The sequence below is a fragment of the Diprion similis genome, chromosome 6 (genome assembly GCF_021155765.1).
Source record: "Diprion similis isolate iyDipSimi1 chromosome 6, iyDipSimi1.1, whole genome shotgun sequence".
NCBI lineage: Eukaryota > Metazoa > Arthropoda > Insecta > Hymenoptera > Diprionidae > Diprion > Diprion similis.
This window is the reverse complement of record NC_060110.1, coordinates 14,002,274-14,019,078: the sequence shown is the minus strand read 5'-3', so window position 1 is coordinate 14,019,078 and position 16,805 is coordinate 14,002,274. Positions and strand designations below refer to the sequence as shown.

Below are 16,805 nucleotides of genomic sequence, written 5' to 3'. Positions count from 1 at the left end.
ACGCGTGTACATACGATACACGAACGATGCTTATGTGTTCAAGATTTGTTTCGAAATTCTTAGATATCTGACAAATAGCGGCCTTGATATTTGAACGTTCGTAGTGTTGAGCCGCGTTATTGGCCGACCAACTTTATCTGATTGACTCGCTGCAGTCCGTCGAGAGGCAAATAAACCCCGCAAAAGAACCCTGACCATGAATGTGTTGGTACTGGGAAATTTTTTTTCTTGTTTTGTTTTTTACAAATTTCGAATCCTACGCACACATGCCAAGCGTAATAGTTAACTCGTTAAGTCTGTACACTCGAACATGTGTGCACGTACGTATTATACGTGTGTACATAACTTTCGTTTTCTACTTCGAGAAATTCCCCTCTCTAACCCAAGTTCTGTACACTACGCGGTTATCTTTGATCCTGCAAAAGGTATCTGATCCCTATCATTTCCTGCTCTCAACCATTTCTCATGCATCTCTACGTATTGTTAGCGCCGTCGTATTGCTTCGCAGGCTGTGAGCAGGCACACGTGAGAGTCTAAAAATGATTGTCCTACTGCGGTGGTAGAAGCACGTGCGTCCTAACGTAACGTTCGCCTTGTTGTAGCCAGACTTTCAAGTACAAAACCATCTTGAGGAGGAACTAACTAGCTTGCTTTATGTATGGAGAGACAGAGGAGCGATTCGAGAGTGAGAACGGCAGTCGGTGAGAGTCGGTACGTTGAACCTCAGCAGTGAAAGTTTCTATTATACCACCGGCCTCGCCTCGTCTCACCTAACCTAACCTAACCTAACCTAACCTAATCCAACCCTAACCCAGCCTAACCTCGTTCACTTTTCTTACGGCAAATCGAAAGGGGGGCGTAAGTCGTAACAAACTCAATATCTAATGCCGGACAGTTGGGTAGAAGTACGAAACATCCTTGCCGTGTGACCTCGGGAATAGATCCTCGGGGAAATAATCTACGATACCTCAAGGAACGGGTAATTGCGTGGGCCTTGGTCTGAATACGTATGAACACGTAGGTACATATTCGTATATACAGACAAAGGAAATACCGGATTGAAATAGATAAATGACGAACTGATTTCGAGCAAATGATTACGGACAGTTCTTGTTCCGCGTTGTTCATGATGCCGGTGACGTGGCTGTCGCCGACGCATTCTTGGATCCTGATCTTACAGCAAATTTCGAATTCGGAAATATCAAGTCCTGACGAGGATTTCCGTCGCGTCCGGTGAGTCCTGTGTGTTCATATACACACATCTGTCCGTTTAGAGTGCGGACGTGCCTAGAGCGAACTTGGTAGGACCAGTGGGGGACAAGACGGTTAGGATGTCTAGCGTGGGAGAGAAACTTTCACTATCTGTTGCTCGGCACCGTTAAGTCGCTCCGCGAGCCGCTCGGCTTCTTGTCTCTAACCAATTGACGTTTTATTCATGACACGGCCGGAGAACCTGATACCAGTGCCTGATGCTAACCTACGTGCAGGACCTCGCGGTATTTCTATCGATCCATACAGAGGCCAGTTACCACCGCGAACTCACGCCTGGTCGGTCGGCATCTGAATACCTCGAAATCGACTAATCCGTATAAATATATCAGGTTGGTATTATCGATATTTCGAGCATCGAGTTCACTATTGAGAAAGGATACTACTTACCAAGTACAATTAGCGACTTGTATTTTGAGATGTGTATTCTGTCCGTTATAACTAATTCGAATGAGCTTGCAGTTCCTGCACTTTCATCTCGATACTGGCTAATTTTAGTTCGAAACACCTCGTTCGAGGTTTGCATACGTAAGTTGTGCAGGTAACAGAGATTTGCACTTTTATATCGTCGATTCTGTTTCACTCTCTCATCTGCAAGAGCACGAGTCAGAAGGATTATGTTGCTCACAATTATGGACCCTCAAGGATGTGCCCTGATTGATTTCGACGTTGTTGTATATATACGTATATGTATCAAAATATCGAAGTCCATGTATCTCAAACGCAAAAACGGGCTTGTCAGTCCCATTCTATACGCATTTCTGAACAAAAACACTAAAATTGATTTTCATTTTACGCAGGAATTATGAAATGGCACAAATTCTACAAAATTGCAATAGTAAATTCGCAGAATTTTCGCCATTTCTTAATTTCTGCGGCAAATAAAAATGCATCAGAGTATTTTTTTTTTTTTTTGTTCAAAATTACTTATGGAACGGATCTGTTTAACCCTTTTTCGCGTTCGAGATACGTGGACTTCGATATTTGGAGGTACACCCAACAGCGTCGAAACCGACTAGGGGACACCCTTAAGGGCATGACGAATCGGACCGATCTACTCGCCCCTCATTCATTCTATCTCTGTATTTCCCTGAAAAGCGAAGAACGACGCTACGGACTGGATATCGTGCAGCGGGGACGAAAGCTCGAGTCCTGCGAAGGATATCCGTTCGAGTGCAACCTTCAGGCGTCCTGCGAGGCCGCTAAATGGAATTTAGAAAATGAAGAGAAGTGTTTTAACTGCCGCAACGACGCATCGGGGCTGACGTCGCTCTCACCACCATCCATCCATCCATCCAACCAACCAACCAACCAACCAACCAACCGACTGACTACGAGGCAGTACACAGGGGGCAGGTTGGGTTACGTCAACGAGCGTTGGGTTAGGTTGGGTGGCTCACAACGACAAGCAATGGCGCGTGCATGCACGGCTTACGCAACAACTCGTGTCGTGTGTGCGCCTGGTGACCCACATACGGCACGGGGAGCAAGGACCCCGTTGCAGCAGCGCACAACGCGCGTGCGCCTGCCTGTTTGCCTCTTTGCCTCTTTGCCTTCCTTGTGTGCCGGCAGCGTGAGCGCGCTCTTTCGCTTCACCCACACTCTCTCGCCTAGCTCTCGCCTAGCTCTCGCCTAGCCAGCTAGCCTCCGGCACGTCGGCGTCAAGCTAGATCCACACTCTTGTACTCCACGTTCCCTGGTCTGGAGGGGGCGACAAAAAATCATTTTTTCCGCCGGGGTGTTGCAGCCAATTCTGCGGGTCGAGGTTGCTCGCCGAGAGTTTGCACGGATTTTGCACTTTTTTTTTTTTTTTTCACTTCGTTCTCTTTTACTCGCATTTGCAATCTTTCTCTCGTTTTTTTCTACTCGCTCTGCTCGTTTCATCCTTCGTCATCGTCGTCGGCATTCTACGTGCGAATAGTAGGTATGTTTTTTTCTTCCTCCTCTTGCACTACGATGTCTTCGTCATAATACGTTTATATCGCCTTGAACGAATGTTTATTATCACGCTGCGGCATTCACCGCCTGTTGACGCATCTCGAAGTTCGATGCCAACAATTATTGCTTTGCACTTATATACGTACCTCTTATGCGACTGTTTCATTGAACAATTCCTTCTTTTTTTGCTATCACGGAAACTGTGGATATATCTGTTTTCGTACGTATTAATATACATACGGATCGCGATACTTACAACCCAACTTATGGCTATATTTCAACTCTATGAGTGGGAATTTCTATCCCCCTGTGCGATACATCGACAATCCTTTTCTATCTTTCATCGAATTTCATTTCATCACATTCTGTTGATAGTACGAGTCTGATGATTAGTATACCTAAGCTTTGAACGTGTAAATAACTGAAACAATTCTGCACTGGTAATCATCCTATTGAACATAAAGCGCTGTGAATTCAATCTTCATCAATGCCGTAAACAGCGAAGGAAAGCATCGGTTGTTTTTTAAAATAACGAACATGTGCGTAGCTTGAGTGCGAACTGGTACCAGCTGCGACTGCAACTGCTCGTCGTAGAACGACTCGAAACACCGGAGGAGTTAAAGCCAGCGACACAGAAAGCGCATCTCCTGCCAGCTGGTGGCGTAATTTATTATAGACGTACTTGCCGGTACGAGAGAAACGCGCGTTGTCGACACATGGGATGCTCTACTTCGTTACCCGGGTAAATCAGTGTGCAGGTATCGTGATTATTCTTTGCGAGGAGAATAATTACGTTGCCATGGTATTCAGTGGTTGAATCTATTCCATCCCACACTTTCAATATATTGTCGGCTTCAAAGCTGGTTCGCAGTTTAATCGTAATTTGCAAACTCTTTTGAACTTACACTCGATTAAGGGATGTCAAGTAAATCTCATCGACTAGTTATCCGTAAAGCTCGGAAATTTTCGCTGTACGCAACTCGATCGAATTTAATTAATAACGAAAAATTAATCCTTTTCTCCTGTCTTCTTTTTTTTTTTTTTTTTTTTTTTGCTCAAGGGATATTTGTAAAACTATTTTTCCACGAGACAAACTTTGCTGAGTCATTTCTTGTTTTCTGATTACAGGAATTATGACCCTTACGAGCAGCCCGTGTGAGCTAGACAACATGAGCTTGTTTCAAGACCTCAAGTTGAAAAGGAGAAAGGTTGATTCCAGATGCAGTAGTGATGGTAAGAGCTTACTCTGTAATTATTTATTTCCCCCTGGGATTATTTATCTTTAGATGAAAACAACATCTCGCTCCGAATTGATTACATCACGCAAAACCTCATTTTGCTATTCATGTTTATTCTCTCAAGTCTGTCAAACTACCAGCTTCTGCTTCCCATCTTCCATTCCCTGAATTAATCCACTCGAATAAACTACTCTTTGGGTCAACGAAGCGTGTGGTTGCATCGCGTTAATTCGGCACTTCCTGGATGCATCTACAGTTATGGTTTTCATGCGTAAACCTTATCTGCGGCTATTACGTTCTATCAAATCGTGACTCCGGGAAAAGCAGCAATATATGCTGTTGAATGCCGGACTCCGAACATCTCGGATGCCATCGATTATCTGAATATCTCAGTAGTTCTTCGTATTTTTGGATTTGAGCGAAATCTCTACTACAGAACTGTCAAGTGCAAACTTTAGTCGCGTTTCGTATAATTGAATAACTTTGAGTTCGGATAATTGCACTCTGGTGGAACTAGAATACGCTGTTAACATGGTCTCATGGTCTCTCAGAAATGTTTGGTCATATTGCTCGTAAGCACTGAGAGCATAAAATAAATATTGTTTAAAATGTCGTATCCACCGAGGACCAAGGATCCGTGAAAATTCACTCGTGTTTTTGGCATTCTTATACACGCGTCCGCGAAATCGGCGATGTGAAGGATACATAATACGTCTCGGGTTGATCTCGTCACACTGCAATGATTCGGACGTTCTGACACCACGCGAATAATTAATCCCGACTTAATAACAGTCAAACTTTTCACCTATTAAGTGCTATAATAAATCTAGCCTCGATATTCATTCGGGTGAAACTTTGACACTTTGTTCAATTCAACACAATGAAAAACCGAGTGCATTTTTTGGTCAACTAAATTTGATGATTCATGGCGTGTAAATTCGCAAAGAACGTGAATACCTTTGCTTCGTAGGGCACCTTACAGATTTCAACAAACATCGAGGTTAACTCGAAGTCTCATTATATTAATCCGACACCAATAAATCTCTACAATACCCTTGTCAATGTGTCTACAGGTCATTCTGAGAAAGACCGCAATTAGACGGATTGACCATGCAAAAACAAAAATTTCAATCAATATCTGAAGTGCAAATTTGATCGACAAATACCATCGCATAGTATATCGTATATATACTAGGCTCTGGTTAAACTGTCAGAAATTTTCGAATTCTTTCCTATCGATTCTACCTCCGTCACTACGGATGCAAGGCAGTGCGGCTGACTTCCCGGCTTTTACCACTCATGCCGCACGCGTCGCAAACGGTCTTTACTACTGATAATTCAGGGGTTTAGCCTCGCGTTGGTCAGACACCTGCGGACCATCAAGTCCGCTTACACTCGTCCGTTCCGTCATCGACGCGACTCGCGAATAATCGCGGAATGCTATTAATTACCTTGCAGATACGACCGCATCGAATGCACCCTGGTGTCATGTAACGCTTTGTGTCTACTTCTATCTTGCATATATCGTATCGCAATGTGTATGTGTATAACAGCTAAGCAAGCTCGTTGAGTTTCGATCGCAAACTTATATTTTTCACGCAATTTTGCTGTGAAAATTGAAGACAAAAATTACCGGTTTGCTGGTTGATTTTAGTTCTATCTTACAATGATATGAAATTACTTTTTTATACATTTTTGAAGTAAGATTTATTCTTCACCTTCGCTAACTAGATTTATGTCACAAGTGTTCTCATCACTGGCGTAATTTTTTTTTTTTATTCGCGGTTTGATATTATTGTGATCGGTTGAACCTGCTCTGGTTTCCCGCATTTTCATTTATTCTATCAAAGGTTGTAGAACCCGCCGGTTGTTATTCGGTTAAAAACCGTATGATAGTACTTTTGTTCGCAACTTTCACGCGACAAAGCGACACAACGAATTTTCCCTTGCCTAATTACTCTATTCACGGTTACACAAAAGTTTCTACTCGTTTACCGTGCACCTGTCGTAAAATAAATTACTGTGCATGATTTTTGCAAAATAACAGAAAGATAGTTTCCTTCCACAATTTCTCAGGCCCCGCTGTATCATGCTATAGTTTGCTCATCGAAAGGTGTTTTTCTGATAAGGTATTGTTTTTTATCGCGATAAAACAGCATGAAAGGCTAGGAATAACGCGCGGATAAAAACACGCTGAAGCAACAGGTGAAAATTTGTCGTCATGGATCTGGGCTTGCACATATGCAGTGGCTTAGATACGACGCAATTTCCTGCGTGCAGGCCATCATGCGGAACTTTAAGACCGCGTTGTGCGACTTCTTCTGATGTCGTTGCCCGGGTGCAGAAACGGCATTACGAAAGCTGCATGTATAGTATGTGGGGGTCAAATTAACGTTATGTGACAATGAAGAATGGATGATTCACGGGATCCTCGTGAAAAACTATCGTCAACTCTGTAATAAAAATCGTAAATGTCCACGCATCTGGCCGAACAAAGAGTCGCAGGAAGCACGGACCGTCGAATCCGATTCTCTGGCTGATCGTGAACTCTAACTGTACCGAAACCGCGACGAGAGGAATGGATGATAACTAGATAAACGAATAATGATCGTGTATCGAGCCAACAATGGCTGGCGAGAAAAAATGGCCTGTAAACTCGGCTTTGAGTTATGATTTTCAAATATTTCGCAATTTCTTTTCGGCTTTTACTCCTACACCGTTAGAATTTATGCTGAAATCCCAACGAACGGAAAATATTTTAATCAGATTGAGATTTTTGAATTTCATCCAATCCAGTTTCTTTATCCGGTAATTCGTATAAGTAAGAATTGAAAAACAGTGATCCGAGTGTAGAGACGAATGGAAAGAAGTTTTGCTTATATGTCTCAATGTGAAAATATTCCTATAATTACAGCTTAAAAAACGGCTCGATTTCAATATTTTTTCAAATTAAGTACACACGAGTACGTGTATAAATTTTTCAAATGGTTCATTTATAACAATTATTCACAAATTTATACGCTGAAAACAATAATATCATGATTTATTTTGTTGAGTAGATGGTTTTATTGTCTGGTTTTACAGACAAGTGCAACGGTCACTATCCTTTTGTTTTTACGTTCTATTCCATTTGAAAAATTCACTGTGATATAAACTCTTGTATAACTCACTCGAGAAATTTATTCGAATTGCACATAATATAAAGAAATCCGAAATTTCGTGTTAAGAAGAATTTCTGAAGAGTATTCGTTCGGCGAGAAACAAAATTGTGTTTTCCTTGATTTGGATTGATTCAGGTGATTCGTCTTTTTTAAAAAGAATTCGGATAGATAGAGTTAAATCGGATTTGAAATTGCAATAACCTATTCTTAATGAAAAATTGAATCGAATAAGCAGCGAAAGGTTGCACTTGTGTGCACAGAAACGAATACATGGATTGAGACGAATAAATTCTCACTAGAAACACACATGCTCAATTCGAAAATTTGAAGAAACAGGATTTACAAGTATGATTATGAATTGCGTTAAATTTTTTGCCGTTTGTTGGGATGATGAGGATCGTAAAATCCGAAGCTTGCGATTCACAGAATAATAATTATCTGTCCGTGCAGTGCGATATTTCATAAATGTATATACTCGGAAGCGATTGATAAGATATCATTTTGCAAACGTATCGTAAAACAGTATGCGTATCGTTGTTGATGTCAAATTATTTCGTTGATATACTTGCGACGTCACGTTGCGTAGATCAGGAACGCAACTGTTGGATAACCAGTTTAATAACTCAGCCTTATACACGTACGTACGTACAACTTGGAGAACTGTATACTGTATGAGACACATACATCACATTAGCTGACCGTATCATTGGCGATAGATAAAGCTTATTCATGACACGATCACTGTATTGTCATAAGCTAATATTACAGTTGGCCTCAGGGCTCAGGGACAGTGAACAATCGACCTTGTTAACCGCATTCCTCCCATGACCTACGCCACAGACACAGCGCTGCCATCCTTAACACAGAGCGACTTCGCCTTGTTAATTGTCAATCTGCCGATGATCGCGATAATTGGAAACTGTTATTATGCCGATGGGAATTGCTGGAGGGTTTCAGGCGTATTTATAGTTTATAATACTTGGTTATGTGTCTGAAACACACAAAGTTTAATCCGATGTGAGAATGCCTAGTTGGCCTAGTAGATCTGTAGTATAATGTCGCATTTCTCGTGTTTCGAGTACAAGAGAAGACAGTATTGTTTGGAAAAGTGTTTAATCATCAAACGCGACTTGTAAGGAAAAACATCACTCGGAACACGGGACTCCTTTAAAAATCTAGAAACTTTACGGCGTGAGCTTCATAGTTAAAATTTGTTCTCGGCGATCGTAAAAATTTCTCATAATCGTTGATCGCGCACGCTGCACGGCAACGAGAAAATAATCACCATCTAAGATCGTTTCTCCTGTTCCAGGGGAAAGCGCAGCTGACACGTCGACTTCGTCGCCAGACAATATGCCAGGCTCGCCGGGCTGTCCAGTGGTTAAAGTGAAGACGGAATGCATTCGTAGCAGCCCGAGTCCCGGGACTCCCCGGGATACTCGGGATCTACGAGACCTGAGGGGTACGGACACGAGGGAGGTGACGACGGACCGCGCCTCGCCCGACTCCGTCTTCCCCGAGGCGGCGAGCTCCAGGGGTGCTGAGGAGCGGTTTTGCACTCCGGCAGCTAGAGCGTCACCCGTATCGCCGCTCCAAAGTCACACCAACGTGTTCACAAGCCCAACCCCGCGGGAAATTCACCGCGGCGAAACCCCCGATCGGGGTACGAATAACCACTATCTGGTGCAGCCCAAAGAAGAGTCGGACAACTCGGTCTTCGACGGCGGAGGCCGCGGGGATGGATCGAGCCACCCTAGTCACCGCACCCCTTCGCCGAGTGTCAATCGGGTCGAGAGTCCGAGCCCTGGTACCGGCAATCCTGGTGGTGGTGGACCCACCGGTGGCTGTGGTTCTGGTGCTAGTTCCGGTTCTGGTTCGAGTTTGTGTGCCAATCAGCAGCCTGGACCCCGGCAACGGGCGCCAACGGTCCCTCCCCATATACTAGCCCACCATCAATTTTGGACCCAGAACCGTGGCGTTCAGGGCTACGACACAAGACTGCTAAACGGAGTGATCAGCAGTGCTGTGAACTTCGGACAAAACTTATCCAGCGCAACCGGTGCGTCGAGTAAGTAGAAGAATGATTTTTAAGAGGAAACATGTTTTTCGCTGGATAATTTGGATCGGATGTACAGAGATTTTGCCAGACAATTCAAAGTTTTTAGGTATCCTGAAATAGTTTGTCTTCCGAGCATCGTCGGCTTTTACGATAATCAATAAATATATTACTGTATACAAAATTCTACTCACATCGTGGTGAGGAATCGGTGAAATAACTTGGCCTGAATAATTTATTTTCTCAACAACGGGATGCTTTGAAAAATTAGTAACTATGTCTGTCTCAACTAACAATAATAAGGTATAATGGGTCCGAGGAGTGGGGGGATTTGTTTAACTGAAATCAGTGATTGTATCAAGAAGACATGGGACAAGATGAAGTGCATCTTAATCGTATCATTATTTATTCAAGATCATATAATTTGCAAAGATTCGTTTATTCACATCTCGAGGTAGATATTACACGTTGTTTCTAAACCACGAGCAAACATTTCCATAGAATCAATTTTCTCGACTTGCTGAACTCATCCAATCTTGTGGAATAACCTAATCCGATGGTTTCAAGAGTATCGAGTTAATTGAAACAAAGTTTCGTTGAACACGAAAAATAATAGTTTTCCGATTCAATTCTTTTCGATTCAAATGAAATCTTTTTAATTATGCAAGTCATGACTAAAACACGAATCCGGTCAAGTTTTCAGCAGAAGTTTTCAATACCTATGTATTGTTTGAACATCAGTGTCTATACGTTGGTCAAAGCACCTCCGTACCATTTGCCGTCATATTCTTCGGTCGGACGTAACGAATGTTGCCACAAATTGTACTTAGGCGAGACCAAGACCGGCGCATCTTCTCTACCGAAACAAGACGCACAAGTGGTCGTTTAAAGAGAAAAAATTCCTTTCCTCCTGTTTAGACGAAGGAATGAAACCACCTGCTCAAAGAGTCGCCCCAGCGACGCCGCGACCGGCCCCAACGGTGATCATGGGCGAGGTCGGCGGCGTTAGGACGATGATTTGGTCCGTGCCACCGTTGGAACCTACGCCAACTCCTACCGCCTCCTGGACAGCGACGACGGCCTCGAGCTCCACGTCAGAGGAGTCGGCGGCTCACGTCCTTCTGAACCTCAGGTCGGAACCGAGGGGGAAACCTCCGGGCACGTCGCAAGCCTTCGGACCCCCGCTGAACATGGAACGGCTCTGGGCCGGCGATCTCTCTCAACTCCCCGCGGCGCAGCAGATTCAAGCACTCAACCTTACCGCGAGTTCCAGCCAGCCTTGGTCGAGAAATGGTAACATGGTCACGACGGAGGCACCCTCGCAAACCCCATCGGCGCCGTCTCTTCAGCCTCAGGAACACGAGGAGGAGGAACAGCCGATGATCTGCATGATCTGCGAGGACAAAGCGACGGGACTTCATTACGGCATCATTACGTGCGAGGGGTGAGTCAACGTTTTGTTCTTTGTCTCTGTTAAATTCTGTGATTCGGTTCATGCGACTCGTCGTTTCACGCTTTTGACGTCACGATGATAGGCTGGTAATTAAGGATTATCGAATGCCTGTTGTGGTATGCTGATCGTTTCTTTCTGACCTTATAAACACGAAGTTGACCGATTTCAGCTCGTTTCTTACCTTGTTAATTTTCAAATTTGTCAATAACAAATGATATTTTAATCGTGGTGAAGTATAGCCTACCTTTCAGAGTCTTCGAATATTTACTATAAATTAACAACTCTTCGGCAGGGGCATTAGCTTCATGCTTGCTATTAACGACGCTGATCTACTTTTTAATGGAACGATGATTAGGCTACTGTCATAATGATTAGTTTGTTCTACTTATGGCGGTAATCACCGTAGGATAAACCGGGGCAACGACGGCTCTGAAAATGTATTTCATATTCTCACTGTTTAACGTTTACATGAACTTGAGCTCGGTAACTTGTATCAACTCGTTCGTTATCGTTAACTGATATTAATATCGTTGGTAACGGGTATTGAGAATCATTAAAAGGAGAGCATTGCGTTTACCGATAATATCGTAACGAGGAAAGAAGTTATGAACAAGTTGCGTGTTTACAGATGCAAGGGTTTCTTCAAGAGGACCGTTCAGAATCGGAGAGTATACACCTGCGTCGCCGAAGGCATTTGTGAAATCACGAAAGCCCAACGGAATCGGTGTCAATACTGTCGGTTCAAAAAGTGCATCGAACAGGGTATGGTACTCCAAGCGGTTCGCGAGGACAGAATGCCGGGCGGTCGTAACTCCGGAGCTGTCTACAACCTCTACAAGGTAAATTCATCCATCCATTCGTCATTCGTTCCAACATTCGATTTCCGTCTATACATGGAAGATTGAAAAAATAAATGTTAGAAATATTTCAAGTGTGGTTTAGTCAAGTGAACTGGAAGTGTCGTCAGTATATCCAATGTTGAAATAACAGCTTGTAATAATTTTGCTAGCGGTCATTGGACGAGTTGAGTGAATTATCACTGTCAAAGTGTGCCGATCATTGTATTTCGACAAATCACACCGACGATGATGATTTTTGAACTCCACTGTGGTCGTGTACCTGCTTCGATTAATAAATTCGAACGATGTGGGTAATTTGTAATATCGATATACAGGTGAAGTACAAGAAACACAAGAAGACGAACAAGGGGATGAACGTCGGCGTTGGTCTTGGCGGTACGGGCGGGATGAATGGTTCCGGGTCTTTGAATGCGACCAAGGGTACAATGGCGCCGACGATGCTGGAGAAACACATACAGGCTGCCGCGGCAGCGGCGCAGCATAATCAGCAACACGCGCAGTTGGCCGGGGCCCTTATGCAGCATCACAAAGGCTCATCCGGTCCAGAATCACAGAATAGCTCTCAGCAGCCTGCCTCTGGGCATCAGAGTGTTCAAGGTCATCAGGGGCACGCCGGTCACCTCGTCAATGGTACCATTCTTAAGACTGCTCTCACCAATCCTTCCGAGGTAAGATCATAGAGACCAACCGTATATTCTCCCTCGAACGATTATTGCAGGGTTTCACAAGTCTTGAATTTTTGGAGAGTTCTCTGCTTTATATTCTTCTACAATCGTATTTTATCTCCGTCACCCACGTTATTGTCGCTTTTTATTGGGATAAATTCAGTGTGATTGCCAGCATATTCTTTATACACGTTCGCGAAGTTATAAATATCGAGTATTATAGATAGACTGCTTCAACACTGTCCGTATCCTCGTTTCACTCGCTTGGAATGAATGAACTCTCGGCGCAATTTCACTTTCTTACGTTCCGTTGCGTAAACCTCAAGGTTTCTTACGTTACGAAAGCGATAGAAGCTTGTACGCGATCCCAACTCTGATACATCCATGCTGCGCGTATACATACTCCTATCGATATTCACCATGCATGTACGCACTCACGTTCGCAGTGTCGAAGTATCCACGTATGTTTGACAAAAATGCATATTTATCTGCGCGCTAACTCGAGGTGTCAAGTACATATATATCTTATTTATACATGTAGGCATGTAAATGGAATGCCAAGTATAACAAACTTTTCCACGTTTTTAGCATATGTTCGATTATAAACACGCCAGAAATGAATCTACGCTCTCGAGCTGAGGAAATTTCGATTATTTTTACGTATTTCACTATCCGATCGTACGAACCACCTTTCAGTCTGAAATTCAAGCGGTTGGTTCTGGTGAATTCAAGTTTTTGAGGCACTTGTTATTTCGGAAAATGCAGTGATCATAGACGCTTCTATTTCGTGTGATTAATTCGGTCTACTCGCGGAATCCTTTCACGAATTCTTTCACCATGCTCTAATCAAACTTCAAACTTTCTATGACTGTACGAGTTGCAGTCGTTAAAAAAAAGTGCTCACTACGTTTGACCATCACATCGTTGATTCGAGCACAAAGGCCATTGCCAAAAGTGAAATCGATATAACTTACGAGAGATCTCTGACCGAGCCGTTTTCCAATTCTCCTAGGAAAATGAATGCGAATATTAACGTATAACTCGTTGAATAATTATCATACCCAGCATTTTTAGGCTCCGACTGCATTGCAACACGACATGTCAATTTATAACTAACAATATTTCGCTGTCGGACGATCAAAAATGTGAATAGTTGAAATTTTTAGTTTCAAATTTGCGCATCAGCGTTGACCGTATTGCATTTGACGGTCTAGGCGTCACGGTTTCAGCGCAATTCTTTCAGATAAAATACGTTGTTGGACAATAGAAACGCAACGGCAGCTGGTGCCAAAGTCAGGCAGTTGTCCGATGCTTTCGTAACTTTGTGAAAGTGTTCATGCGGGGACACTGACCTCATCCTTCTCCGCCAAGTTATGACTTATTGGCCTCTCACGGCCGATCCGCACTTACAATTTCAGTACTCACCTTCTCGAATCGACACGGCACTCAGCTTTCCCTATCAAAGCCTTCTTACATAAACCTCAATTATCCGTTTGTCATCGGAACGCTTATAATGGACTGATCAAACAGTTGGTTGCAGTTGAACTTATCCTTGTGTCGCATATAAGGCAATTGTTAAACAAGAAACGTTAGCGCTATTTTGTTATTCAGTTGCGGATGAAAAGTTCCCACTTCGTAAACTTTCTAATACGTAATTCTACCCAATATCGATATCTATAAACGAACATGTCGTTAAAAACAATTGTTTCTAATCAAGAGCCATACTTTCATAATTTTACGCGGATAAAGCGGTGATCACCATAATAATCTAGGCATATGTAAAAATTGCGAAAGAAAAAACTAAAAACGTAATGAGGATAGGGGACATGGTTCAACGTGACGGGACATCACGAGATCTATTGCGCAAATCGAAGAACCATTGTAATTATAATCGCAATAATTATACGCGATTCGTAACTGTAAATTTATATGATTTTTCAGGTTGTACATTTACGACAAAGGTTAGACAATGCAGTGAGCAGTTCAAGGGATAGGGCATTCCCTTTGGACGCAACGCTCGCAATGATTCAAACCCTTATAGACTGTGACGAGTTCCAAGACATTGCCACGTTAAGGGTAAGTTCCTCAGTAATTTTCAACAATATCTTCGTCATTGTTACAAATATGTGCTAAAGTCTCACGTCTGTTTCAGAACTTGGATGAACTACTGGATCATAAGTCAGACTTAAGTGAAAAGTTGTGTCAGATAGGAGACAGTATAGTGTATAAATTGGTGCAGTGGACCAAGAGGTTACCCTTTTACCTTGAGCTGCCTGTTGAAGTGCATACGAGGCTGCTCACCCACAAGTGGCATGAATTGCTGGTGCTCACCACCTCTGCTTATCAAGCGATTCACGGGCAACAGAAATGGACTGGCGTCGGTAGCGACGGCACGAGTGCAGATTTTACGGAAGAGGTAATCTTCATCACTATAATCTTTTCATTGTAAACCGAAATTACTCCAAAATATCGCTGCATCCAACTCTGTATTGTCACGTAAAATGAAACTTTATACAATTTTTATTTTACTCTTACAATTAGAGCAAACTATTTGTCATAACTACCGTAATGTCTGAAGGTAATTAATTGAAATGCAAGTATAATATTTTCTGTATATTTATGACAGGTTTCGAATAACTTATGTACTCTGCAAACGTGTCTCACAAGTATGATGGGAAGGCCAATAACCATGGACCAATTGCGACAAGACGTGGGACTGATGGTAGAAAAAATTACGTACGTGACGCTCATGTTTCGACAGGTGAAATTAAGAATGGAGGAATATGTGTGTCTAAAAGTCATCACCATGTTATCTCAAGGTAAGCTCGAGAATTCAAAATAACGAATTTGTTGAAAAGTTTTCGACCCAAAAAACGCAGCTCTTGTATATAATTATCAGACTTTACAAGTATTGCTTTTGATGTTAACCATTTCTAAACTTTCACTCTTTTATTAAATTGCTGCAAATGGAGACGCGAAATGTAAGCCTTCTTTTCTTTGCCATTATACCTATAACCATTATGTGCATCATGCAGCATATATATATATATATATATATATACTTTACTTGTTTCACATTTTGTGCTCTTACAGTTGTGCCAAAATTTATGCTTTCAAGCGAGATGCGTGATTTTTGTCATCGTATCAACATCATGAACGGCCATCTCATTACCTATACTCATTGTAAATTGATGATGTTCTTCGAGTAATTGTTGGCTTAATCATACTTTTAGCACGAGATGGTACATTGGAATTGGAACAGATCCAAGAGCGGTATATGAGCTGCTTACGCAGTTTTGTGGAACACAGTGCACCTCAGCAGCCAGGTCGCTTCCATGATCTTCTCGTCAGATTGCCCGAAGTAAGTTTCGAATTTCCTGCTCTACTCGTCAATGTGTATTTATGAGAATTCAGTATTAGATATTGGAATAGAGAAATTGATTTTGTTTTTGTTTTTTATTGTACCAATGAAATGAAAAGTTTTTAGCCCATGAAGGATTCAACACCTTCTGCAGGCTGTGATAGTCCTGATTCACGTTCCGACTTCTAAGTTATGATTTGATAATTACAGGTACAATCAGCGGCAGCTCTACTACTCGAGAGCAAAATGTTCTACGTTCCTTTCCTATTGAACTCAGCAATTCAAAGATAGTAAATAAATGAATACCTAAACAAACAAATAGACTTACGAAATGAAAGCTTTGTTTGTGTATATATAATAACTATATAATATAAATGTGTGTGTTCGTTGCGTTGTACAAAACTAAAACTAAAAAACAAAAAACAAACAAAGGAACTGAACTTTTTTACCAAAACTAGAAGACTATATTTCTGTACGCAGCTGCGCAACTACGTCATGTGTGTTCACATTGCATAATCCGATTAATAAGACTCTCGAATGCTCACCATTGGTCACGTCACACCCACATCTCAACCTCAATCTCCACATCTGACGTGATATACTACATTTCTATGGATCAACTCGACTCTTTTCTAACTTTATCAACTCATAATATCGATACAATCATCGTAATTATATACATAAAACATTCTTTTGTATCTAGCATCTACTGTGTTATACTGCCATTAGTGCAACGAAGCCATTGTTTTGCTTCCTTTACGTCTCGTCTTTCAGAATAATAATATCCACCCTATCTCTAATACT

General features: G+C 42.3%; 1 protein-coding gene across 4 annotated transcripts in view; it reads left to right on the top strand.

Moving 5' to 3' along the window:
- LOC124407009 (hormone receptor 4) overlaps positions 1 to 16,428 on the top strand; it is a 109,398-nt gene extending 92,970 nt beyond the window's left edge. For 3 of the 4 annotated variants that reach the window (XM_046882779.1, XM_046882778.1, XM_046882776.1), the window contains exons 2-11: positions 4,336 to 4,440; positions 8,919 to 9,674; positions 10,581 to 11,106; positions 11,744 to 11,954; positions 12,290 to 12,643; positions 14,582 to 14,716; positions 14,793 to 15,056; positions 15,267 to 15,459; positions 15,874 to 16,001; positions 16,212 to 16,428. In XM_046882779.1, coding sequence (XP_046738735.1) covers positions 4,341 to 4,440; positions 8,919 to 9,674; positions 10,581 to 11,106; positions 11,744 to 11,954; positions 12,290 to 12,643; positions 14,582 to 14,716; positions 14,793 to 15,056; positions 15,267 to 15,459; positions 15,874 to 16,001; positions 16,212 to 16,292 — 2,748 coding nt within the window. In that variant the 5' untranslated portion in view covers positions 4,336 to 4,340 and the 3' untranslated portion in view covers positions 16,293 to 16,428. The remainder of the gene's footprint in view (positions 1 to 4,335; positions 4,441 to 8,918; positions 9,675 to 10,580; positions 11,107 to 11,743; positions 11,955 to 12,289; positions 12,644 to 14,581; positions 14,717 to 14,792; positions 15,057 to 15,266; positions 15,460 to 15,873; positions 16,002 to 16,211) is intronic. The other variant, XM_046882777.1, reaches the window with a different exon arrangement.
- Positions 16,429 to 16,805: the final 377 nt, after the last annotated feature.